Raw genomic sequence first — 26,642 nt, forward strand, 5'->3', positions numbered from 1 at the left:
TTGCTCATATAAGTCTTCCCAATTTTCTCGGAAAAGATCCTATCATTTCTTCAGCATAAAAGTATCACATTTATATATCATAATGAAAAACTCTTTGGGTTTTCATTGTTTGCCATGTCAAAAAGAATTACTATAAATATTCTTGCACTTTATAAGTTAGAATTTGTTTTGTTTAGGACTAATCTCTCCCTTAAAATAACCTCTCTTTAATTCCCTTCTCTCTGCTCCTTTCCTGTTAAATGAACTATATTTTTATATCCAACTTTGTGTATGTGTGTCTATTCTTCCTTTTATTAACTACTTTAGAAGAGAATTAAGGTTCAGCTACCAGTTGCTCCTCTTGACTTCTTCCTCATTGTTTGAATAAATTTCTGTTTATTTTCTACATCCTGATTGTGTGAGATAGTTTTCTCTACCCTTCCTTTCTTCCTCATTTTCCCCCTGAGTGTATTCCACTACCTTTTTCTTTGTATTTTTATTCATCAAGACATAATGCAACCATTCTCAGGCCTTCTATCTAACTAGATTTCTGCCATGATCCTTGAGGATGATAGGGTTATTTTTATGATTTCTTGGAACATGAAGTCTAGATTCTTTTTAGGGAGTGGTGCGTGGGATCCATGGCTTTTAGGTAATCCAGTGATTCTGAAATGATCTCTTCTCAAACTATATTTTAGGTCAGTTGTTTTCACCAAAAAATACTTAATTTTTGATCTTTTTTTTTTCAGACTTTGCACGTTGTTTTACTATTTCTTATCTCATGGAGTCAATTCATTGACTTCTATTTGCTACATTCCAATTTTTCAAAGAGTTTTCTTAGCTTAGGTAAGGTTTTTAACATCTTGTGCCAGTCTATTAATTCCCTTTCCAAATTTTTGCCTCAATTCTTTTTCAGTTTTTTCCTCTAGCACTCTCTTTTGATTTTACATTGTAAACTTTAAAAAAAAATCTTGTTTTAATTTTTTTAGGAATTCTGTTGGTTTTGTGCCAAAGTATTTTTCTTTGAAGCTTTGTTTTTAGATATTTTAAAATTATCCTCCTCTTCTATGTTTGTCTTGATCATCCCTAGTAATAATAAAAACAATGGCTAACATTTATATAGTGCTTTAAAGTTTACAAAGCATTTTACAAATATTATCTTATTTTATCTTTCCAACAATTTGGGAGGTTGAGGAATGCAGGTATTATTATTATTCTAGTTTACCTCAGGCAGACAGATTAAATGGTTTACCCAGGATCACACAGATAGTAAGTATCTAAGACTGGATACAAATTTAGGTCTTACTACAAGTACTGTACTCTGTTTGCTATGCACCTTTTTGTGGTTGGGTTGTTATTATTATTATTATTTTGTTTATTGTTACATCCTACTTCTTGTCTTGGGAGGGAGTGTCTGGGCTGATCTTGTTGCCGCTTTCTTAGGATATTAAATTTTGTTGTGGAAGAACAGGGACAACTTTTAGCAATCAGGGACAACTCAGTTTGAGATCTGTAAATTTTCAGCGCTTCATAAGTGATCCAGGGTAAATTCTGGTTGCTGCCCTCCTGATCTCAACTCTACAAGTTTCTGACCTAGGTTCCAATCTGAACATTAAGCATATGGGTTTGTCACATTTGGAGTTTCAGGAGTTTGCTACTAGAATCAGTCACTATCTGGTTCAGTGACAGAATTATAGTTCTTCTTTTGTTTTGGGATTCTTGCCTTGGGTATTCCTCTGAAGTATGAGATTTAGACCCTGCTTTTACTGTGGGAATTGGAGCTCCATAGGTACTATTCACTTCTGAACTTGTAGGATAGAGCCTATAAGCACTCCTCAATATGGAATGCCACCACCCCTAGGGCCAGGTCCCTTCTTCAGTCTGCCCTGGAACTGTGACCTAGAACTGGGTAGTGAACAACAGAGCTACCAATTGGCATCTGTTAGTGCACCCTATATAAATTTAGGCTCCTCTTTGCTAAATCTGAGGCCTCTTTTTACCATGGTACATAGCCTCACCCTGTGTTGGAATGCTCCCCGTGGTCTGTTTCTGGCCAGACCCTGCCCTGAATATCCATAGACTTCTCTCTGTCTCTCTCTGTCAACCTATGTTGGAAAAATGACTCATGATCTTTTCTTGGATTTCTCAATCAGGATTCAGCCTGGTGCATTTTTTACATTTGTTTGGAGGAGTTGTGGGGGAAGGGTAAATTTACTGGATTTCTTCCTGCTGTGCTGTCATCTCCACTTTGCCTCTATATCTTTTTAATATGCAGTGTTACTTAACCTCTCATTTTCATATTCATTTTCTTTTGGATGGAGTATACTATTCCAGAGACATATTCCATCTCAGAGATGCCTATAAGGTCAGTTTTCCTTCCTGGCATTAGGACTTCTAGTTTGCTTATTGCCTATATACTTAATGCATTTTGTGTAAATCAATCAATCAGACATTCATTAAGTGCCAGGTAAACATATCAAGTTCTCTGGATACAAAGACAAATGTGAATCAGTCCATATCCTCAAGGGACACATATTGTACATTTAAGAGCATGGCTTTTACAACTAGTTCCTTTCTTGGATTTTATTTCTTTTAAATTTCTAGGTATCTCCATTGCTGTTGCTATTCTTCTGTATTATTCTGTGGGACTAAATCCACTCTTTATAATACATAGCTTTTGATATAGTTTTTCCCCCTCCTCTTTTCATTTTAAAGCCATTTTGATTACTTTTGCAGCACACCAGGTTCTTGCTAGCTTACTTACTTACTTACTTACTTACATTCTTACTAGCCCTTTATATACTTCCCTGGCTAAATGTACCTATCATTCTTAGTTTTTGAACTGTCATATCTAGAAATCCAAATTTTATGTTCAGATATCATCTTCTAGGCCACATATTCATTTCAATTTCAGCTTTTCTATTCTGCATCTTTTGCCTTGTAGAGTCAAATGAGATAATGTGTAGAAACTACTTTGTAAACTATATTGTATAATGTAGATTATTATTATCCTTGTGTGGTTATTACAACATAGAGAAAAGCTGAGGAACAGCTAGCCTTACTTCTACCCTCATCCACATTGGACTAGAAGATTCATGTGCCTATTATTCTGTTATTGTTTAACTCCTTTCGGTTGTTCAAATGCATTCACTTTTTTTGGTTTCTTTTGTCCCTTGCATTTGCTTTTCAAAAATTCTGCCTTGCTTTGGCCTTTTCAACAGGTTAAAAGTTTTCTTTTTCTTCTGAGTTTACCTCTTCGGCTTCTCTTAGCCCATGGTATTTCTTTTGCAGTTGTAGTTTTCTTCTGTTGACTCATATCTTCCATTTCAGTTACCAAATTGGAATTTTGTTCTAGAGCCAGACCCTGCCCCTTCCCACACTCTTGTATTAATTAAGTAAGCAATTCTTACTTAGACAAACTCTCCTCTGTAGTCTGGATGCACTGCCACTGCATTACTGGATGTGGTTTTTTGACTAATACCTGTTCTTTGCAACAATCTGTAACCTCTGTTTTATCTCTTTGAGTGGCCTAATTTAAGCGCTGGCCTTAGGTCTTTCTCTTACCCTCCCTAACAAGCAGTTGACTGTCTTCTGATGTGGTCCTGATAGGTTTTAATGAAAAATTTGAGATTGTAGTGGCTAAGTCTCTTGAGGGTCCTTCCACTCTACAGGATCTAGGCTTTAGTTTTTTTTTTTTTTTTTTTTTTCCCCCGAAGGTCCCTGAGGCATGCATGCAATGCCTCACCTTTTCTCATCTTCAATTTAGGGCTGGCTCTGTTGCCTATTGCTGTTCTGATAGGCTAAATGAGACCCCACTAGCTTTAGGTCCCATTTATGGACCTTATTCTCCCCATGTCCCCTCTCCAAGTATCCCCAAGCTTCTGCTATATTCTTACTTAGTTCTAACTACTTAGAGGAGCTTATGGTGTTTCTTTTTAGATTTCTTGAACATTTATCAACTCTCTTATGACCTTTAAGTTCTGAGCTAGAAGTATTTGATGGTAGGGCTAGACTTCTTTAGACAGTCATATCATTTTACCTGGCAGTCAACCATTTTAAATAGCATCAGATAACTCTGGAAGGTAATGGGATCTATCTCACTAGAGATTAGGGAAAAGTTGGCTGATTACTTGGTCAATTTAGACTTGGAGTGGATTCTCCCATATCTGGAATTCTTTCCTTATTCATCTCGGTTTCTTGGCTTCCTTGGCATCCTTCAAGTCTTAGCTAAAGTCCCACTTCTGCTTTTTCCATCCTTTCTTAATATTAGTGTCTTCTGGGTAATTTATCTGTCAGATCTTTGGAGAACGGAGGAATTTATAATTAAAGAAGAACTAGAGATCATTATGAAATGCAAAATGGATAATTTTGATTACATTAAACTAAAAAGTTCTTGCACAATACCCTTTGACCCAGCAGTGCCATTACTGAGTCTGTATCCCAAGGAAATAAAAAAAGAGGGAAAAGGACCCATATGTGCAAACATGTTTGTAGCAACTCTTTTAGTGGTAGCAAAGAATTGGAAAAGCAATGACTGCCCATCAATTAGGGAATGGCTGAACAAGTTGTGGTACATGAAGGTAATGGAATATTATTGTTCTACAAAAAATGATGAAGAAGGTGATTATAGAAAGGCTTGTTAAGATTTACACGAGCTGATGCTGAGCAAAACAAGCAGAACCAAGAATACATTGTATATAATAACAGCAAGAATGTGTGATGATCAACTATTAAAGGTTTGGTTCTTAGTAGTTCAGTAATCCAAAGGAATCCCAATAGACTTTGGATGGAAAATGAAGAAGACTGAATGTAAATAACACATGCTATGTTCACTTCTTTTTTCTGTTTTTTTAATCCCTACCATGGTTTTTCCTATTTGCTCTGATTTTTCTCTCCCAACATAATTATTAAAAATAAATAAACTAAAAAAAAAAGTTCTAGCACAACAAAACCAATGCAGCCAATATTAGAAAGGAAGTAGAAAACTGGGGAAACAATTTTTACAACCAATATTTTTGATAAAGGCCTCATTTCTGAAATATGTAGAAAATTGAGTCATTTATAAGAATACAAGAATATAAGTCAAAGAATATGAACAATTTACAGAAGAAATCAAAGCCATCTACAGTTATAGGAAAAATATCTAAATTATTGATAGAGAAATGCAAATTAAAGCAACTCTGAGGTATAGCACCTCATACCTCTCAGATTAGCTAAGATAACAAGAAAAGATAATGACAAATGTTGGAGGGGATGTGGGAAAACTGAAACACTGAAGTAATTCAGCCATTCTGGAGAGTAATTTGGAACTGTGCCCAAAGGTCTATAAAATTCTTCATCCAGAGAACTATGGAGACTATATGTGGATTGAAACGTACTATTTTCACCTCTTTTTTTATTTGCTTTTTCTTCTCTTGTGTTTTTTCCCCTTTTGTTCTGATTTTTCTTTTTACAGTATGACTAATATATAAGGCAGGGATGGTTTCTGTGTCTTGCTTTATATCTCTAAGAATTAGCAGGTAGCCTGATATTAGCTACTTATTAATAAATGCTTGTTGACTAGCTTCTGAGGTGTCATCCAGCTCTGAGATACTGTCATTTAGATTCTCAGTATTCTCATGCTTCCATATTTTCTTCATTCCTTTGTGAGGCTGCTAGCCACCTATACTCAACAGTGCTAAATTTTACCATGCCTGTCTATTTGCAACTCCTTACACGCTCTACTTTTTTTTCTTAATGCTTTGGTCGTGCTCCTACATTTTCACTTGGGACCGTGTTATCTATCCCCATCCCTAAGGAGATTAGAAGCAGAACAGGTGTTTCCTTTAGTAGAAGGATGATTAGAGATCATGGATGAAGTGGAAGGCTTGTGAAATTGAAAAGAAATTAGTGTGATTTTGAATGAGAGAGAAAATGATGATTGCATGTGGGAGGATAGAATGAAGTAGGGGAATGTTTATGGATAGGAAATTGTTTGATAGAAAAGAAAGGTGAGTAAATAGTGGAAAGAGTGAGGAAGAGGACCCCAAAAGAGTAGATGAATAGGTTTATAGTAATGGGGATAGAGAAGAGAAAAGAGAATTCTAGTGAATATGAACATTTGATTAGTGATATAATAAAATAATATTAATTCTTGAACTCTACAGGGAAATACATTGAAATTTAAAAGGGTACAGCTAGGTGGTGGAGTTGTAAAATACCAGAAAACCTGAGTTCAAATCTTAACCTCTGATGGTTACCATCAGTGTGACCCAGGGCAAATCACTTAACTGGTTTGCCTCAGTTTTCTCATCTATAAAAGGGAATCAAAATAGCATCTACCTCACAAAGTTGTTCTGAGGATCAAATAAGTTAATAATTGTTATGTGCTTAGCATATGACTGGCATATAGCAAGTACTATATGTGTTGGCTATTTTTATATTTTCTCCATAATAACTGTTTGTAAGATTCTATAATTGATATTAATTGTGATGTCTGTTATCCCTACAAAAAGAAGGGGCAAAGAATGGACAAAAAGCAAAAATTAGATAATTATTCATACCATTTATTAATTTTTACATTCAGATGGCGAACTAAGTTCCATTAATTTCTAAATTCATAAAATAACACATGGCTATGGTATTTCAAATTTTGCTTTGGAAAGCAAAAAATAGTTTAATTACTGTTGAGTGAAAACATTAGATGCTTTATTGTATTGTAAAATGCAGACAAATGTGAGTGAAACATAAGTAAATGAATAAGAAGCTTGGCTTTTTCTTCAACTAGAGGCGTTAACTAGAAGCAAAAGCAGCTTTTCATCCTTACCTTTCTCTCTGTTTTCACACTTGTCCTGCTCTATTCTTCTTCTCTTCACTAATCTCTGTCTGTTCTAGCTTTGAAAACCTTATTTAGCATTTACCTTCATATCCTGTTAGAAATTAGACATTTGTGGCACATATAGTACTTAAATAACATGTCTTACTCTAACTTTGGAAATGTTTTGAAATCTTTTCCATTTGGGTATATTCTAACTCACCAACAAGATTATAAAATTTGGTGGGGATAAGGAACCTATTGTCCATGACTTAAATGTATCTTACTTCCTGAATTATCTCAAATTAGATGAATTTTCTCATAGTAACTTGGAGTTGAGAATGTTGTTATCTTTTAAAATAATGCCTCTCTTACCACCTCATCTCTCTCAGATTGGCTAAAATGACAGGAAAAGATAATGATAGATATTGTTTGGGATGAGGGAAAACTGGAACAAATTGTTGGTGGAGTTATGAAATGATGGGGAGCAATTTGTTCCCCTAGTGCCCAAAGGGTTATAAAATTGTGCATACTCTTTGATCTAGCAGTCTCACTATTAGGTTTGTATCCTAAAGAAATCTATAAAAGAGGGAAAGGACCCACATGGGCAAAAATGTTTGTAGCAGTTCTTTTTGTGGTGACAAAGAATTGAAAAATGAGTAGAGTAGGAGCAGCTAGGTGGTGCAGTGACTAGAGCACTAGCCCTGAAGTCAGGAGGACCTGAGTTCAAATTTGGCCTCAGACACTTAACACATCCTAGCTGTGTGACGAGTAGATGCCCATCAGTTAGGGAATAACTGAATAAGTACGGTATATTAAAGTAAGGAATATTTTATTGGAATAAAAAATGATGAATAGGCTGATTTTAGAAAGACCTGGAAAGGTTTACATGAATTAAGGGCGAGAGAAACAAGTAGAACCAGGAAAAAATTGTACACAGCCATTAACAAGATTATGTGATGATCAACTGTGATGAATTTGGCTCTTCTCAGCAATGTGGTGATTCAAGACAATTCTAATAGACTTGGAATGGAAAATGCCATCTATATCTAAAGAGAACTGTAAAGACTGAATGTGGATCAAAGCATAGTATTTTCACCTTTTTTTTTTTTTGCTTGTTTTTTCTTTCTCTTAATTTTTTTCCCCTTTTGGTCTGATTTTTCTTTCATAATGCGACAAAATAGAAAATTTGTTTAAAACCATTGCACATGTTTAACTTATATGAGATTGCTTGCTGTCGTGGGGAGTGGGGAGATATAGAAGGGAGAGAGAAATATTTAGAACAGAAAGTCTTACAAAAGTGAATATTGAAAACCATCTTTATATGTATTTGAAAAAAACAAAATATTGTTTTTTAAAAGGTCAAAAATAAAAAATGAATGAATCTTAAAATAAAATAATGCCTCATTTGTGAATTGCCCTGAGGCAATATTAAAGGGAATTTGTATTGTCATTCTGTACTCTGGAGTCACTTCTCTCAGCTACCATCATCCCTTTTTCATTTCAGGTAGAAAAAAGTGTTTTTTAGAATATATTGACAAGATATGAGAGAAGGGAAGTGAAATCTTCACTGTATCAAAAAACAGCTTTTTTTTTTCCTATTAAAGGGGCATATATTTATATTCTTAAGAAAAAAAATTTAAGTTTTTCTTTATTACTAGATACGATTACTATTATTACTAGGTAATGTGCTAGACATTGAGATAAAAAAGTAGGCATGAAATAGCCTCTGTCCTCAAAGAGTTTATATTCTACTTGGATACAACAAAAAACACATAATTATACAAGATGATACACCACCCCCATATTCCCTTAGAAGGCACTAATACCTGGAGAAATCAGAGAAGGGTCCTTATAGGAGATATTCTTTGAATTGAGCTTTGAAGGGAAGTAGAGATTGTAAAAGATGAAGATGATGAGGGACATGTTTTTCAAACATGTTAGACAGCCTGTGCAAAACAAAGACAGAATATCATATGTGAGGAAGAACAACATCAATTTGACTAACACTGGATACAGAAGGGAGTGACACATAATAAGCTAGGAAAGACTGACTGGATCCTGATTGTGAAGGGCATACCACTGTAAATTTTAGAATCACATTATTCTAAACCCTTTTGTTATTTTAATTTCATTTCTTTGAACTCACTCCACATTATCTGTTTTTAAAAATAATATATAGTCTTAATATCTGTAACTGAAGTCATCCAAGTCATTCCTATTAAACTTTATGTGAAAAGGGGGCCTAGTAAACTAATGCCATCCTCTAAAAGATCAGTTGTCTTCTTCAAAACTTAACAGTAACTTCTATTTATGAATTATCTTCTTCATGGTAATTAATGTTTTCTCTGCCAGTAGGGTATAAGTGCTGGCAGGTCCTCCCAAACTGGAGAAGCTTTGGTTAAAGACCCAGGAATGAACTGCTGGCCAAGGGTGAATTTAACTTTTTGGAGAGGTGATAAATTTTTCAGGTGTAGGAATTCTTGTAGTATAGACCATCTACTAATTTATGCAGAGATAATAATCTACATTGATAAGAGGCAGTTATCTACCCCAATGACATTAGAGATCCCTAAAACTAATCTTGGAATTACTTTTACCCTCCAGCTGATATCTTTAGGTTGAAAATGATGATTTGGCACTGTTTTCTTAATACAGTTTCAATTTAATGGAAAAAAAACATCTGGTGTAAAATAAATCTACTGTCTAAAATGTTCTCAGTCATTTTTCTTGCTTTGATCTGTAGATTATAAATGAATTAATCTTTTTTCTTCATGATCTTCAAACTCCTGCCATATATAGGATTCTATAATGTGAATGGTGAATATAAACTCCTGCCATATATAGGATTCTATAATGTGAATGGTGAATATAAACTCCTGCCATATATAGGATTCTATAATGTGAATGGTTTATTTGTGGTCACCAGTACCTATCAGTTTCTTCTAGGAAACCAAATATTTGTCTTTTTAAATTCTGATAAATAGTTAACCTTTAATTATTGAACAAAATGATATATGCGAGATAAAATTTTTTTATAAACACTAAATAGTTTTTGTAAAGGCTTGCTTTGAATTTATTAAAATTTTCAAGTGGCAATTAATATCATACTATATTATGAAAATAATAATTTTAAAATGTTTTTTAAAAATCTTATTGATAGCTAAGAGAGCTGTGTGAAGGTAGTGAGAGGTTATATGACTTTATCCTGGATCACATTATTAGAGACCTCTAATGAGATGGAAATTTAACCCAAGTTTTTCTTAGCTTTGAGGCCATTTTTTTATCTACTTTGTAATACTATTTTTCAAATACAATATATATTCAAAATTACTAAGTAATTTCCTGGGGAGAGGGACATACCACATTTAAAGATAGGGATCAGGATAAGCCTTATGAGAGGTAGAATTTGAAGAAATTCTATGGAGGTTAACACAGGAATATTTTCTAGGCATGTGGAAGAACCTTGAGTAAATTCAAGAGGCACAGACAGAAGATATGGAAAGTCATAGATGATGAACAACAATAGCAAGTAGCACAGTTTGACTAGAATACAGGATCTTATAAAGGGTTATATATGCAATAGTTCTGGAAGTAGAGCACCATAGCTGACTGAGAAGGGCTTTAATTGTCCTATAGGGAAATTTATCTTTTCTCCTATAAACAACTGGGAACTTCTGGAACCTCTTGGGCAGGGGAGTAATATGGTTAGAGTTGTCAAGTAGAAATATTACTTTGGCAGTTGTATGTGAGATGAATTAGTGAGGTACAAGAAAAGGAGATCAATGAGTGAGGTGGCAGGCTATTGCTTTCTAGGTTTCTATGCTTTTTACCAGATTGCTTCTTTTAGGTAAGCAACTCTTTTAAGACTATACTGCAGGGAAGGTAAAGGAAGTTGCTCAGTGGAAGATCCCCACACTAATTCCTATACTGCCCCCCCCCCCCATAAGAATAGTCTTAAAAAAAAAAAAAGGGAAAAAAAAGATTTTTAATTAACTTTTTTTCCTTGTGGTAGGTTAAAGATACTTTCCCCTTCCTTTACTGTTCCTCTACCCACTGAAAAATCAAGAAATACAAAACCCATCACAAATACAAAGTTGAGTAAAACAAATTTTTGCATTAGATATATATATTTTTTTTAAAGAAAGAAAGGAAAAAAAATGTACAAATCTGTACTCTTAGTCCATCAATTCCTGATTTGGAGGTCAATAATATTATCAATTTGATAATTGATTTTCTTTGTAATCTTTTAGATTTTATATATTTAAAGACATTCTGAAAATGGGTCCACACTCTTTAAAAAGATTCTTAAATGCTTCCATGACACAAAAGAAAGTCAAGAACCCTTGAGACAGAGAAAGGAAGAAGGTCTAGTATAGACCATTGGGGGAGACCTATGGTTAGAGAGAATGCCCTGGATGAAGGCCCAGCAAAAGAGATAAAGAACTAAGGTAGATAGGAAGAGAACCAATATAGAGCAATATCATAAAAATCTGGAGAAGAGAGAGTATCCAGAAGATTTGGGTGATCATTAGTAGTATTAAAGGCTGTATAGATAGGCCAAGAAGAATGGAGCTTAAGAAGAGACCGTTCCTTTTGGTAATTAAGGGCTTATTAGTAACTTTGGAAGGGGGTGGTTTTTAGTTTAGTGATAGAATTGGAAGCCAGATTGCAGAAGGTTTAAAAGCAAGTGAAAGGAGAAAAAGTGGAAGTACTTACAAATTTTGACAGTTTTAGTATTTTAAAAGGGGAGGAGAGTTATAGGACAATACCTGTCAGGAATGGTCAGATCAAGTGATAATCTTTACATGGGTATGTTATGGAGAGTCACTAGATGGGAAGTGACTGGAGATTAGAAGTAGGGATGATAAAGGGGGAAATTTGTTAAAACCAAACCAAACTCAATGGATGCGATGAGATTAAGGGTATGAAGAATGGTTTGCCTTATAGAAGAGAGGGCTACTTTTTCATGTGGGACAGGATAAAAGAGGAAATGATGGAAGAAGACATCGAGTGTTAAGAGATGAGATTGTTGTTGTTTGTCCTTCATTCTAAAAGAGGACCATGACATCAGGGAGGTGATGCCTTGACATACAAATGAATTGGATTTAAGGTGAGGGAGTGAGTGCTGTGCAAAGGCAACAACCTTACTTTCTCCTCCAGAGCTATCAGCTTCCGGTGGCAACATACAGAAACTTGACTGGAAATGACCTGGATGCAATGATAGAGGTTTTTAACGCTAAAGGTCTTTAACGGGTCTCAGTTTGACTGAGGCTATGTCCAATCAATGATTAAGGTGAGGTAAGAAATGAGGCAAAGATGGGCCTATTTTACTTAGTTCCCCCCTCCAAAAAAAAAAAAATCAGTCTGGGAGGAGAAGACTGCTTCTGGCCAAAACAAACAATTGCTATTTCCTTTTACTCTTAAGAATCAGGGCCCAAACAATGACCAAGTGGGACTTTGCCTGAGATCTATTGCTAGGCAGTCAATGAGAGCCAGAGTAATTTGGGTTTAAGGCATATCATTAGACCTCTTGTGAAGGTAGGGAGAAGAAGGGGCTCTTGATGAATGGTCTCAATTTTTTTCATTGATTTATGTATAAGACAGGTTCCTCAACTGAAAGTGTATGTTTAGAACAGCTACTGTTGTATGTGAAATAGTAAATTGATAGATACAAAAGGTTTTATTTACTTGCTGCTGTAAAGGTGAAATTATGTCATCTAATTTTGTAGTAGACCCAGTCAGCTGTTTTCTGATTTCCTCCTCTTTGTTTAGCAGCACTTAAATTGGATTAAAGGAGGCAGATGGTGGGAGTAATAAAAGGTTGAAGTTTGGCAAGATATGATTGGTGATAGGATATTTGCTTTGGTGAGGATACTACTACCATTGACATAGATTAAATTATTATGGCCAAAAGAAAAATTATCAACCACTTTTTCAGTCTTGTCATGATGAGCTTCCCTTTCTTTTGATAGGCTGGTTCTAAGGCAAGGGACATATCGTAACAGCTTTTTCCGGATTAGGGGCATTTGTCAAGAGTTTGTGTACTAGTGTCATAACCATCAAAAGTCCAGGGTTATTTCCATAAACAATGAGACATTGGAGTAGGACCTTAGTAGAGAATTACTATAAACTAGTATACAGACTAAACTAGTATTCATAAGTGTCACTCTAGTTTAGTTCCAAACAGTTATTTTTTAGGGAGAAATTATTCTTTGGGAACTGAACTTTTTGCGCCACAAAGGTACCCCTGAATACCTGGGAAGTATGATTTAAATGTTATCAGGGTGGCCAAATAGAATTTATTTGTTTCCTCTGGGAAATGAGTGTGAACCATTACATAGCATTTCCAATCCCTCTGTTTTTGTCCACTTGCATTTTTTATTTCCTTCTCAGGTTAATTTTATCTTATTTCTCAGTCCGATTTTTCTTGTGCAGCAAATTAACTGTATGGATATGTACACATGTATTTAACATATACTTTAACATATTTAACATGTATTGGGGGGTTCTGCCATCTGGGGAAGGGGGTGGGGAGAAGGAGGGGAAAAGTTGGAACAGAAGGTTTTGCAAGGGTCAGTGCTGAAAAATTACCCATGTACATATCTTGTAAATAAAAAGATATAATAATTTTTAAAAAGAATTTGTCTCTTCAAAGTAAGCCGTGTATTCATCTGTAATTAAAGTGACTCAGTACTTTTCTGGCTCTTACTAAAACTACTATCCAAGATGTTAAATAGTTTGTTAATATTAGTTCTTTTTGTGTAAGATAGATGATAATTATCACTATTATTCCTCTTATTAACATGTGGGGAAACAAGCAAAAAGACAAAATAAAAAGATTGCTTAAGGTCAAGGTGAGGGTAATAGGTGAGTGAAGAATGCAACCCAAAAATTATCCTCATCTTTTTCTGCATTTCTTTCCTGTCATTACTAGTTACTTGGTTACCAGAATATTTTCATGTAAACAGAAGCTTCTTCCCTTTATATCCAGCCAGATTCATTCATTGATGCTTTAATCTGGACTTGGCTACAATTCCTTTTTAAAAATTCCTTGTCTTCTCTTAAACACCAGAGCAGAGAGCTCCTTGTGTTTTAGTTTCTTCTGAAGCCCTCCAAAAGGACATTTGTATTTTATGCTTATTTTCTTAGTTAGAGCCAAAACACACCTGAGTATAAACAATTCCATGATTCCTGTCTCACCTTTTTACAATTCTCTTGACCAAATTTGATAATTAAACCTTTATTAGGCAAACAAAATCTGCTTGACTTAACATTTTTTACATAAAAAGTAGGAGGCTGATTCTTTTGATCACTGGGCAAAAGCCAAGGTCTAGTTTTTACTATTCTGTTGCCCCCCACCATTCCTCCTTAATTATTAAGATTTCTGATGCCAGCTACATCCTCTTTATTTACCACCTGCAAATAAATGAATCTGAGCTTTCACTTGAATATTTCTCTTTTGTGTAGGAAGGCACAGCTTCTTAAATTTTTTCATTCATGACTCCTTTTTGCTTGAAAATTTTTACATGATCCTGAATATATAGGTATATAAAAATAGATATACAAATCAAACATTTACTGATAATAAATCATAATTTTGTGATCTACCCACATCAGTTATGAGACCTCTTATAGGGTCACGAACCATAGTTTAAGAAATTTAGATATAGGGGCAGGGAACCAAAAATTTGAGAAAGGAAGCTAGTAAGGAACCAATTCTTCTGTATAAAATCAGCAGGTTAGTTGGTTGACCAATAACATCTCTTTATGACACCTGTTGTGAGTGGAAGGTTTGAGAAGGGAGAAAAGAAGACACATAGATAAACAATAAACATTTATTAAGCCCTTATTCTGGGCCAGACTCTGTTAACATTGAGGCTATAAATGCAAGCGAAAATAAAGTCATTTGTCCTCAAGGTGTTTATTTTATAAAAATAAATTCTATTGATTAATCTTTTTCTTATATCATCATTGTTTGATTTTTTTTTTTTATTTTTTTTTGCTGAGACAATTGGGGTTAAGTGATTTGCCCAGTGATTGCCAGAGATCGGAAGTGTTAAGTATCTGAGGTCAGTTTTGAACTCAGGTTCTCTTGACTTCAGGGCTGGTACTCTATCCACTGGGCCACCTAGCTACCCCTTCATCATTGTTCTTAAGTGTTCTTTCTCTTTCCCCTTCCCCTTCCCTTTCCAGAAACTCCATTCTATGTAATAATTGTATTTTTTAGAGGGGGAAAAAGAAATCAGCACAACTGATCAATATATAGAAAAAGTCCAAAAATGTAACACCTGTGGGACCCCTCCTACCTTTATAGAAGGGTGGGTTGGAGATAGCTATCTCTTATTCCATTAAGTTCTACTTGATCTTTATGATTTTATTACATTTGCTTTTGATTTTTTGCTGTATAGTTAGTCTTTCCATTTACATTGTTCTAGTTGCTATGGCTATTGTTTTTTCGGTCCATCCCACTCCTCCAACATTGACTATTGCTAATTTTGGTCATTTTTGCTAACTTGCAGAATATGAGGTAAAATCTCAGGATTATTTTGATTTGCATTGCTCATTATTAATGATTTGGAGTATTCTTTTTTCAGCTTGTGAATACTTTGCAATTCTTTTGAGACTATTGGTGAATATTAGTAATATATATATATGTACATACATATACACATGTATATGTATGTATGTATTATTTCTATATCTTAGACACCAAACCCTTATTAGAGAAATTAGATATAGAGAAAGGTACACGACCAAAACTATATGAGTAATGAGATATGATTTTCTTCTAATTTTTAAATAGTATGATCATTAATGTTAGGGTCATCTATTCATTTTAGAATTTATTGTAGAATACAGTGTAAAATGTTGGGTAAGCCTAATTTCTGCCCAGTTTTTCCAGCATTTTTTTCTGAAATAAAGTTTTTTCTAAGTAATTTGTCTTTTTCATTTTATCAAACAATAGGTTTTTGAGTTCTATTTTTTTCTGATTTTCCCTTATTTAATCTATTCCAGTGATTTCTCTTTCTATTTTTTAACCAATACCAGATGATTTTGATGATTGTTTCTTTTTGATACAACTTGAGGTCTGGAAGTGCTATTCTCTTCTCTGTCCCTATTTCTTTTTATCATTTCCCTTGATATTCTATTTGTTTTTTCAAATGAATTTTATAATTTTTTCAAGTTCTATAAGGTAGTCTCTTGGTAGTCTCTTGCTAATTTAATTGGTATAGCGTTGAAGTGTAAATTAACTTTAGTAGTATTGTCATTTTTTGTTATATTGGCACCATTAAGTTGTGAGCACTGATAAATTACTCTTGTAATTTATTTCTTCTTTAATGAGCACTTTGTAATTGAATCTATATGAATCTTTTGTGTGCTTTACTTAACATTTTATGCATTTTGTACTTATTTGAAATGAAATTTCCCTTTCTATTGTGGTTTCTTGAATTATTATTATTATATAGGAGTGCTGTTGCTTTTTGCAGATTTATTTTATAGCTGTAATTTTGCTGATGCTATTGTCTTAATTGGTAACTTTGTTGATCCCCCTACAATTTTCCAAGTCATATCATCAGCAAAAAGGGATAATTTTATCTCCTCTTTATTTATCTTTATGCCTTAAATTTTTTTCTCATATATTATTACTAATGCTAGCATTTCTATAACTATATCAAACAATAATGAAGAAAGTGAGTTTCTTTACTTTCATATTTACTGGAAACAATTTTAGATAGGTACTTTTTATAATTTTTTTTACAAGTTCCTTTATAGACTTTTTCTGTATTTATTGAGATGATTATGGAGATTTGGATATTTTTGGACAGGATTTTGTTAAAATTTTTTGAGTCCGATTCATTAATGTTTATTAATGATACTGGCATCCCTCAGTTTTATTTTGTGTATCTTTTTTTTTTTAATGTGTTTCTTGTAAGCCACACATTGTAAGGTTTGGTTTTATTTTGCTATTGAATCTGGAACTCCTTTTTGTTTTATTGGCTTAATTCATTCACTTGTAAAGTATTAAGACTTAGGCTTAGATTTTTTTCCTCCTATTTGCCTCTAGATTTTTTTTTCCTAATTATGATTCCCCTCATCTGCCTTTCTTTTGTTGTAAAAGAAGTACTGTTATGTTTCTTTAGTTACTTAATCTTTTTAAGTGTCCCATGTCCACTGAATGTCTTCCTTGCACCTTTGATCCCTTCCTTAAATGTCTGCTTATTAAGTTCCTTTTTCTCTTCTGCTTTCATATGGTTATATAATTTGTCCCTCCTTTTTTCTCTCAGTCAAGTAGATTCCTCCTTCTTTCACTTTCCCTTTAAGTAGTCCTATTCATTAGTTTTTAACATTTCATTTTTGCGCCCCTTTCCAAAAATATTTTTTTTTCTCTTACCTATCAGCTTGTTCTTTGATCGTAAATCACGATACTTTTAATTTTCTGGTCTCTTCCTTTGTAAACTCTGTGTAATCGGAATTTCCAATGTATCCATTCTAGGTGCTTTGCTCTTCTTCCCCTTCCTCCTCCTGCTAACCCAGGTACCAGTTGTCCCCTAAAATATGTAAAATTTGAGTCTCCTATAAACTCATTTACTTAATCTCTCTTGAAAACTGTCTTATTTCTTTTTCCTTGTATTCTGTTTCATTGCCCTCTGCTGGTGAAAAATAAAGAGGTTGCTCTGGACCTTAGCATTAGTCACTGCATTCATGCTTCTCAATTAATCTGCTAAATAGACATGTATGAAGTAGAGAATATTCTCTTTGATATGTGCTTGTCTTTGTGGGGAATGCTTATTACTGTCTGGTACAGGGGTATGCTGTGTGAGATTTCAATCAGAATGGCATAGCATTTTCAATCAGAAATGCTAAGAAAGGACTATGTACCAGAAGTGATTAGGCCAGACTTTATGGGGGTGGCAGTCCTGGCATTAGGCTTTAAAGCAGGAATTCTTAATCTGGAGGGTCTGTGAATTTGTTCTTTTAAAAAAAAGCTGTTAATTGTATTTTAGTATCGTTGATTTCCTTTGTATGATCCAATGTGCTTTATACGTTGAATTTTCCATTATTCTGAAACATGATCCATAGGTTTCACCAAACTGCCAAAGGAGTTTGGAGGTATGGGCAGGGATGATAAGAACTCCTACTTTAAAAGATGAGTAAGTATTCAATAGGGAAAAGTGTAGTCCATTTCAGAAACAGAAAACTATGTGGACAAAGGCATGCCAATGGGAAAATGGGAGCAATTTGAACTTTTTTCACTAGATAAGAAGGAAGGTTTTCAGGAGGTTTGAACAGAGGAGAGGCTACATATACATATAAAAGGAAGATTATTTTGACAGTGATGTGAAAGATGATTTAGAGGAGATGCAGTAGATTTTGGAAAACCTGGTTCCCTTGAATTTTTGAAGAACAGCAACCAATATTACACAAATAGGATTCTAGGTATATGATACCCTGTTGTTTTGTTAAAGGATAAAGAAGGAAGGTGGTGCAATTTTTTGTTCAGCTTTCTAGGCACCACATTTGTTTGTCACTTAGGTGCTTTAGAAGAAAACAAATTGCATTAGAGATATTCAGTTAAATCTGTCTAGTTTAGCACAGTGCTTGACACAAAATACATGCTTAATAAGTGAATTTTCATTCATTCAGCAAGATAAATACATAATTATAAAGTAAAATAATACCCAGTAAATGCCCTGTAAGGTACAAAAGTTAGATACCTTGTGAATCTGGACGGAGAGAGATAGTTACAGTTTTGGGATAGGGGGTTATCAAAAAAAACTTTATGGATAAGATGGCATTTGGAACATTATTGCTTTCAAAACATTATCATATTTCTTGATGGCTCCCTTAGCTCTTATGAAGCTTCATCCAGGGCTACTTTGTGATAAGAGCCAAAACTTTATGGGTTACTGTATAGTCTGGGAATATTTAGTCTTGAGCTTTCCTTGGTTGCTCAATTCTTGAATCCTGCTTAGAGTTGTGGCATGGATTAAAGGCTATTCCTCTGTCTTAGACTAAGGACTTGCATGAGCTGATGAGTGAAATGAGCAGGACCAGGAGATCATTATATACTTCAACAACAATACTATGTGATGATTAATTCTGATGGACCTGGCCATCTTCAACAATGAGATGAACCAAATCAGTTCCAGTAGACCAGTAATGAACTGAACTAGCTACACCCAGGGAAAATGAAAACAAAAAGCTTTAATAAAAAACAATAAAAGTTAAAAAAAATTAAAACCATTTCTAGTCATATGAAAAGTTGCTCTAAATCACTGTTGATCAGAGAAATGCAAATCAAGACAACTTTGAGGTACCATTACATACTTCTCAGATTGGCTAAGATGACATTCACCATTATCTTTTCCTGTCATCTTAGTCAGTTTGAGAGTTGTGTAGTGGTATCTCAGAGTTGCCTTAATTTGTCTTTCTCTGATCAACAATGATTTAGAGCACCTTTCATATGACTAGAAATGGTTTTAATTTCTTCATCTGAAAATTGTTTATTCATATCTTTTGACCATTTATCAATTGGAGAATGGCTTGAATTCTTATAAATTTGAGTCAGTTCTCTCTATATTTCAGAAATGAGGCCTTTATCAGAACCCTTGAATGTAAAAAAATTTTCCCAGTTTATTGCTTCCCTTTTAATCTTGTCTGCATTGGTTTTGTTAGTACAAAAACTTTTTAATTTGTATTCAATAATGTACTTCATTTCTTCTAAGGCCACAAATTCCTTTCTTCTCCTAATTTCTTCTTCTAATTTGCTTATATTATTCTTTATGTCTAAATCGTGAACCCATTTTGTCCTTATTTTGGTATAGGGTGTTAGATGCGGGTCAGTGCCTAGTTTCTTTCATACTAATTTCCAAATTTCCCAGGAGTTTTTGTCAATAGTGAGTTTTTATCCCAAAAGCTGAGGTCTTGGGTTTGTCGAACACTAGATTACTATAGTCAATTGTCTATTGTATCTTGGAACCTAAATTATTATACTGATTGACTACTGTATTTCTTAGCCAGTACCAAATGGTTTTGATGACCACTGCTTTATAATATAGTTTTAAATCTAGAATAGCTGGGCCACCTTCATTTGCATTTTTTTCTTTTCTTTTCTTTTTTTTTTATTTAATAGCCTTTTATTTACAGGATATATGCATGGGTAACTTTACAGCATTAACAATTGCCAAACCTCTTGTTCCAATTTTTCACCTCTTACCCCCCCCACCCCCTCCCCTAGATGGCAGGATGACCAGTAGATGTTAAATATATTAAAATATAAATTAGATACACAATAAGTATACATGACCAAAACGTTATTTTGCTGTACAAAAATAATCAGACTCTGAAATATTGTACAATTAGCTTGTGAAGGAAATCAAAAATGCAGGTGTGCATAAATATAGGGATTGGGAATTCAATGTAATGGTTTTTAGTCATCTCCCAGAGTTCTTTTTCTGGGCATAGCTAGTTCAGTTCATTACTGCTCCATTAGAAATGATTTGGTTGATCTCTGCTGAGGATGGCCTGGTCCATCAGAACTGGTCATCATATAGTATTGTTGTTGAAGTATATAATGATCTCCTGGTCCTGCTCATTTCACTCAGCATCAGTTCGTGTAAGTCTCTCCAGGCCTTTCTGAAATTATCCTGTTGGTCATTTCTTACAGAACAGTAATATTCCATAATATTCATATACCACAATTTATTCAGCCATTCTCCAACTGATGGACATCCATTCAGTTTCCAGTTTTTAGCCACTACAAAAAGGGCTGCCACAAACATTCGTGCACATACAGGTCCCTTTCCCTTCTTTATAATCTCTTTGGGATATAATCCCAGTAGTAACACTGCTGGATCAAAGGGTATGCACAGTTTGATAACTTTTTGAGCATAGTTCCAAACTACTCTCCAAAATGGTTGGATTCGTTCACAACTCCACCAACAATTCATTTGCATTTTTTTCATTAATTCCCTTGAAATTCTTGCTTGACCTTTTGTTCTTCCAGATGAACTTTATTATTTTTTCTAGCTTTTGTAAAGTAATTTATTGGGAGTTTGATTGGTATGGCACTTAATAAGTAGATTAATTTAGGTAGTATTGCAAACCCTGTACTTGATATTTTTCCATTTGAGTAGATCTGACTTTGTGTGGAAAGTGTTTTATACTTGTGTTCATATAGTACCTGATTTTGTCTTGGCAGGTAGACTCCCAAATATTTTACATTATCTACAGTTATTGTAAATGGAATTTCTCTTTATCTTTTGCTGCTGGACTTTGTTGGTAATATATAAAAACTTTTCAATTATTTATTTAGTTCATTCCCCAGACACAAATTAAATTGTGCCAGTGCTGTGAAAGATACGTCCTTCCTGGATGTCATGGTCTATTAGGAGAATAGGATGCAAGGGGATGATAACAATATACTATGCTATAATTTAGAATAGAGAAATTTCTTTAAAAAGTAAGGTTTGAATCTAATATGTAGAAGCTCACAGTTAAATTTATTTTTTCTTGAAATGAAAGTATTTATTTTAATAGCTTCCTGATTCATTTGTTAGCAAATTGCCTAGTCTCTTAGAATTCATGAAAGTTGATAACATTTAACTTCAAGAAATAATAATCAAGAAAACTACTTCTTTTCTTTCTTTTTTTTTTTTAATTATAGCTTTTTATTTACAAGATATATGCATGGTTAATTTTTCAGCATTGATAGTTGCAAAACCTTTTGTTCCAATTTTTCCCCTCCTTCCCCCCACCCCTAGATGGCAGGTAGACCAATACATGTTAAATATGTTAAAAATATATGTTAAATACAATATATGTATACATGTCCATACAGTTATTTTGCTGCATAAGAAGAATCAGACTTAGAAATAGTGTACAATTAACCTGTGAAGGAAATCAAAAATGCAGATGGACAAAAATAGAGGGATTGGGAATTCTATGTAGTGGTTCACACTCATTTCCCTGAGTTCTTTTGCTGGGTGTAGCTGGTTCAATTCATTACTGCTCTATTGGAAATGATTTATTTCATCTCATTGTTGAAGAGGGCCACGGCCATCAGAATTGATCATCATATAGTATTGTTGTTGAAGTATACAATGATCTCCTGGTCCTGCTCATTTCACTCAGCATCAGTTCATGTAAGTCTCTCCAAGCCCTTCTGAAATCATCCTTCTGGTCATAAGAAAACTACCTCTTAAATTACATGTATGTATATTCATTGCCCTTCTCACTGAACACATTAGACCGAAATTTAATTGAACATCACTTTTTAAAATAATAGCTTTCTATTTTCATAATAGTTGTGAAGATAGTTTTCAACGTTCATCCTTGCAAAACTTTGTGTTCCAAATTCTTCTTCCTCCTTTCCTCCTACTCCACAAAAAGCAAGCAATCCAATATATGTTAAACATGTACAATTCTTCTATACATATTTCCACATTTATCCTGCTGCACAAGAAAAAAAAAAAACATCAAAAAGTAAAAAAGGGAGGGAAAAAAGGAAGCAAACAACAACAAAAAAGGTGAAATACTATTGTGATCCACATTCAGTTCCCATGGTCCTCTCTTTGAGTGCATATGGCTCTCTTCATCACAAGTCTATAGGAATTGGCCTGAATTACTTCATTGTTGAAAAGAGGCATGTCCATCAGAGTTGATCATTACGAAATCTTGTTGCTATGTACAGTAGTTCACATTTATACTTCTCTTTGTGAGTGTGGCTAAGTCATTTAACTTCTTTGAGCCTCAGTTTCTTTATCTATAAAACAGTATAATAATGCTTTTACTACTTACCTCATAGGACTGTTATAAAATACTTGTCAACCTTAAAATCTTATTAAATGCAAATTTTGTTCTTACAAGAAAAGCTTCATGGAAGGGATCCTGTTTGAGTTGGGATTTAAAAGGATAAACAAGTAAGGAACGCAAAATGAGAAATGTGCCATGTGTTGGGAAGCTTTTTGTGCAGGGCAAATAGTGAGGGGAGTGGTAACTACAGAGTCTTAAGGGTTGTTTCCAGCATTAAGTAGGCAAACTGTGGCCAAAGCAAATTATTTCTGTGAGTGGAATTGATCTCAGCAGGTCAGCTCTCTGCTTCTATCATTAGTGTATTGTGACCTTCACTTGAGTCTATCTTCCTTTCGCTTCATTGTTTCCTGTTGTAATACTCTAAACCAAATCATTGAATATCAGTAGTTGATAGATGATGAGGCTATTAGATTGTAACCCCACGATGACCACCTTCTAACATTCCTAGGAATACTTTTATGAAGCAGGAGGATGAAAAAAAAAAATCCAGAGGATAACACTGATTTTCAGAAAATTCAACAGATAGTAAGCCCGGCAGCTAGAAAGTATGTGGTTTAAGTAGAAAAGAATTCGAGAGATGTCACAATACCTAACAATAGCTCATATTTATAGCCCTTTCATCAAATGCTTTCCTCAAAACATCCCCAGTGAGGCAAGGAATGTAAGTAGTATTCTCATTTTCCAGATGAGAAACCTGGGACATAGAGAAAAAAAAATCTAATTGTCTTACTCAAGACCATATTAGAAGCAGGGTTTGGATTTGAACTCAGATACTTGGGTTGAGCCAAGACCCAGACTCCATTCCAACCTTACCCCTGGAGGCTCTAAGTACCCTTGGTATTCAGGGGACCCTGTCTTCGTTATGGTCAGATCAGTCCATCCAACTGTGTATTCTAAGGCTCTGACGGTGACACCGCGGGATGTGTATAAATAAATATTGAGATTATTTACCCCATCCTCCACTAACTGTGCCAGTACATATATACATATTTTAAAACTCTGTCTGTTATTGGAAATGTCCTATTCCCTCAGGCCTCCTCCCTAATCTTGCCCTTTTATAATATTCTTTTCTTCCTGAAGGGGCAGAGTCTCTTGAAGGTACATAAAAACTATGCAAATTTCCAGCTTTAAAAATAATCTTGTAAAACTTCTAAGCTAAGATTATTAAATATAAAATAGCTACAAGGGGCCTTGAAAGCAGAGGTGGGGCTTTTGTTTTATTTTGTTTTTGTTTTTTAAATTAGTTATTATAATGTAGGAATATTCTATTACATTTATGTAGCACACTTTAATTAGTCATTCCCCCAGTAAGTAGACATCTATTTTGTTTCAGATTCTTAGCTATTACATAAAGTGCACCCATAAATATTTCTATATATATGGGGATTTTCTTCTTACCAATGGCTTCCTTGTGCTACTTGTCCAATAAATGTTTGGACATTTTAGTTACTTTATTTACATAATTCCAAGTTGCTTTTCAAAATGGTTGATACTGTTTACAGCTTCTCCAAAAAGGTAATGTGTCCAACATTTCATAACTTCTCCAACACTGATTGCCATTTTGCAGGATTTTTTTTTTTTTATTAATTAAGCAATTTGCATGTAAGAGGTGAAATAGTGACCACTATTTAAGTGAACTTTCCCGCTTTCTTTGCTTTCAGGAAAGATTGTAGGGTATGGAATATTCTTCAGAATTCTTAATTAAGCAGATGAGTTTTGCTTATTTGCAAATAAAGATAGCTTAAATATTTGATGGTATTTGGATAGATCAAATCCCTTCTCTTCTATTTTGATATTCCTGCATTGACTTATAAAGTAGAACTTTTTGAATTACACATTAGAAAGTACTTTAGCTGGGCTAACTACATTGTAACTACTGGCCTCAGTAGTATCTGAGTTCAAATCCAGCCACGGACAGTTGATACTTACTAACTGTATGACCCTAAGCAAGTCACTTAATCCCAATTGCCTCACTGAAAATAAAAGTTCTATTTGTCAAACATAAAAGAGATATAACTTTTAGCATTCTTTTGAAGAAAAAAAAGACAACTGTATGAACAGAGGTAGGCATTGCTAATCCCTTTGTATTCAACTTCACATATTTGGATTCTGGAAGGGAGGAGAGAGAATGAAAATAACAATCTCTGTTATTAAGTATTCTGGAGGCAGATAGTAGAGAGGGGATACAATATGTATATGAATAATCCTAACCAGATAGAATGTGTTAGGGACAAAAGAAGGGCAGAGATAAAATGTTCTTGGAAAATTTGAAATGAGAAAGAGATCAAATTGGGGTAAGGAGTGGGGATCAGGAAAATTTTTGTGGAGGAAGACTATATATGTTCTGGGCTTTGAAGGAGAAGGATTTCAATAGATAATTATGGGGAGAGTGTGTATTCCAGGCTTGGAAGATGTTCTTCACTAATGTACAGAGATAGTAGGATGAGATCAGGAAATAATTAATCATTTAATTTGTAAAGGTAATATTTCACTATTGTGGTTATCCTTCTGTTGTGGTGTAATCTTAGTGTGTTTGATCTCCTATTGTTGAGCAAGCTTGGTATGGTGGAAAGACCACTAGGTTTAGGGTCAAAGCGACTTTGATTTGATCCTCAGCTCTATTATATACTTTTGTAACATTGGGCAAATCACTTCATCTTCCCAGGCTTCATCTCCTTTATCTGTAAAATGAAGGAGTTAGATTAGATAAGATTTTTGATTTCTTTTCAAGTCCTAAATCTGTGATCTTATTTTCTTTTTTAAAAAAATTGGGGGGGGTGGCTTATACTTTTGGTTATGTTTATGTTCTCAGCACTACTATTAATATGTCTATGGTTTTGATTAGAATTGTCTGGGCAACCTATGAAAATTTCTCCTTTTTTGTGATGTTTCTGTGTCAGAGGCATCCCAAGTCACAAATTCATCTCCTTTTCTCATTAGAGAACAATCCAAAATGCTTTTTCATGTGTTGCATAAATAACTAGATAGTCAGTGGGCAGCTTTTGGAGTCAGGACAACTTACATTCAAATCTTGTATCAAATATTTATTAAAATTATGATCTTGGACAAGTCACTTAACTTCTGTCAGCCTCAGTTTTCTCATTTATAAATGGAGATAATAACCTTTGAGGGTTTCTGGGGAGATCAAATTAGGTAATATTTGTTCTTTGGAAACATTAAGGCGCTTTGTAAATGCTAATGTGTTATTAATATTACTATTATTAATGCTTTGAACTCATTCAATCTGTAAAGAAAGAGACAATTTTTCTTGGCCCCTCAAGTGAAATTGCTTTTCTATTGAAGAATAACTGCAGTTGTGCTATGACACAGAAATTTCCTAAAGCTTTTTAAAATTTTATATTTAGAAACACATTCTCAGTTCCCTCTTCTTTCTCTTTCTATGGAACAATTGTGCAACTTTTATTCTTTCTGGAACAGTAATAGCATGATTTCTGTATTTAGTCTGGAAGAATAACTCCTCTGTGGTAGTCTTCTAATTTTGTGCTTTTAATAATTTTCTACTTTAGGATTTCTGACTAAAGTAAGAAATACTTTCCTACCCAATTCTGATCTTTCCTTTCCTTTCTTTAGAACTGAGCATGCAGAATCCAGAGGGTGGATCAGATTCAGCAACCTCTGTGGCACTACGTACATCAGCATCTGCTCAGGCCCCAGTTGTTCAGCCTGTGGCAGCCTCCCAGCAGGTAACCTAATCACTACTGTTTTCAACTTTGAAAGTGAAACCACAATTGATTTTGGCTCATTGGTTTTTTTAAGTGCTTAAAATTTTTGAACAATGGAAAAAGTGTCTAAATTTTTTTGAATTGACTTATTCTTGGTCTGTGTATACATAGCCCATTATTTTTTCTCTGCATTCTTTCCAAATGTAACTTATAGTGCTTTTAGAGAGAATGCAAACTAAAGTTGACATGAAGAAAACAACTATGAAAAGAATGAATATACCTTATCTTTAATTTACATAAAGAGTTTCAGAATAAATATTTTTTTTCAGTCTGTAAATGTTTATTAAGAATCTAGGTAATGTGCCTAA

The 26,642-nt window shown here is 34.1% G+C and overlaps 1 protein-coding gene across 4 annotated transcripts in view; it reads left to right on the forward strand.

Annotated features, from left to right (window-relative positions):
* RFX2 (regulatory factor X2) overlaps positions 1-26,642 on the forward strand; it is a 146,128-nt gene that overhangs the window by 42,677 nt on the left and 76,809 nt on the right. For all 4 annotated transcript variants that reach the window (XM_031947773.1, XM_031947774.1, XM_031947775.1 and 1 more), the window contains exon 2: positions 26,183-26,295. In XM_031947773.1, the coding sequence (XP_031803633.1) occupies positions 26,191-26,295 (105 nt within the window). In that variant the 5' untranslated portion in view covers positions 26,183-26,190. The remainder of the gene's footprint in view (positions 1-26,182; positions 26,296-26,642) is intronic.

This window comes from Sarcophilus harrisii, chromosome 1 (assembly GCF_902635505.1).
Source record: "Sarcophilus harrisii chromosome 1, mSarHar1.11, whole genome shotgun sequence".
Classification (NCBI taxonomy): domain Eukaryota; kingdom Metazoa; phylum Chordata; class Mammalia; order Dasyuromorphia; family Dasyuridae; genus Sarcophilus; species Sarcophilus harrisii.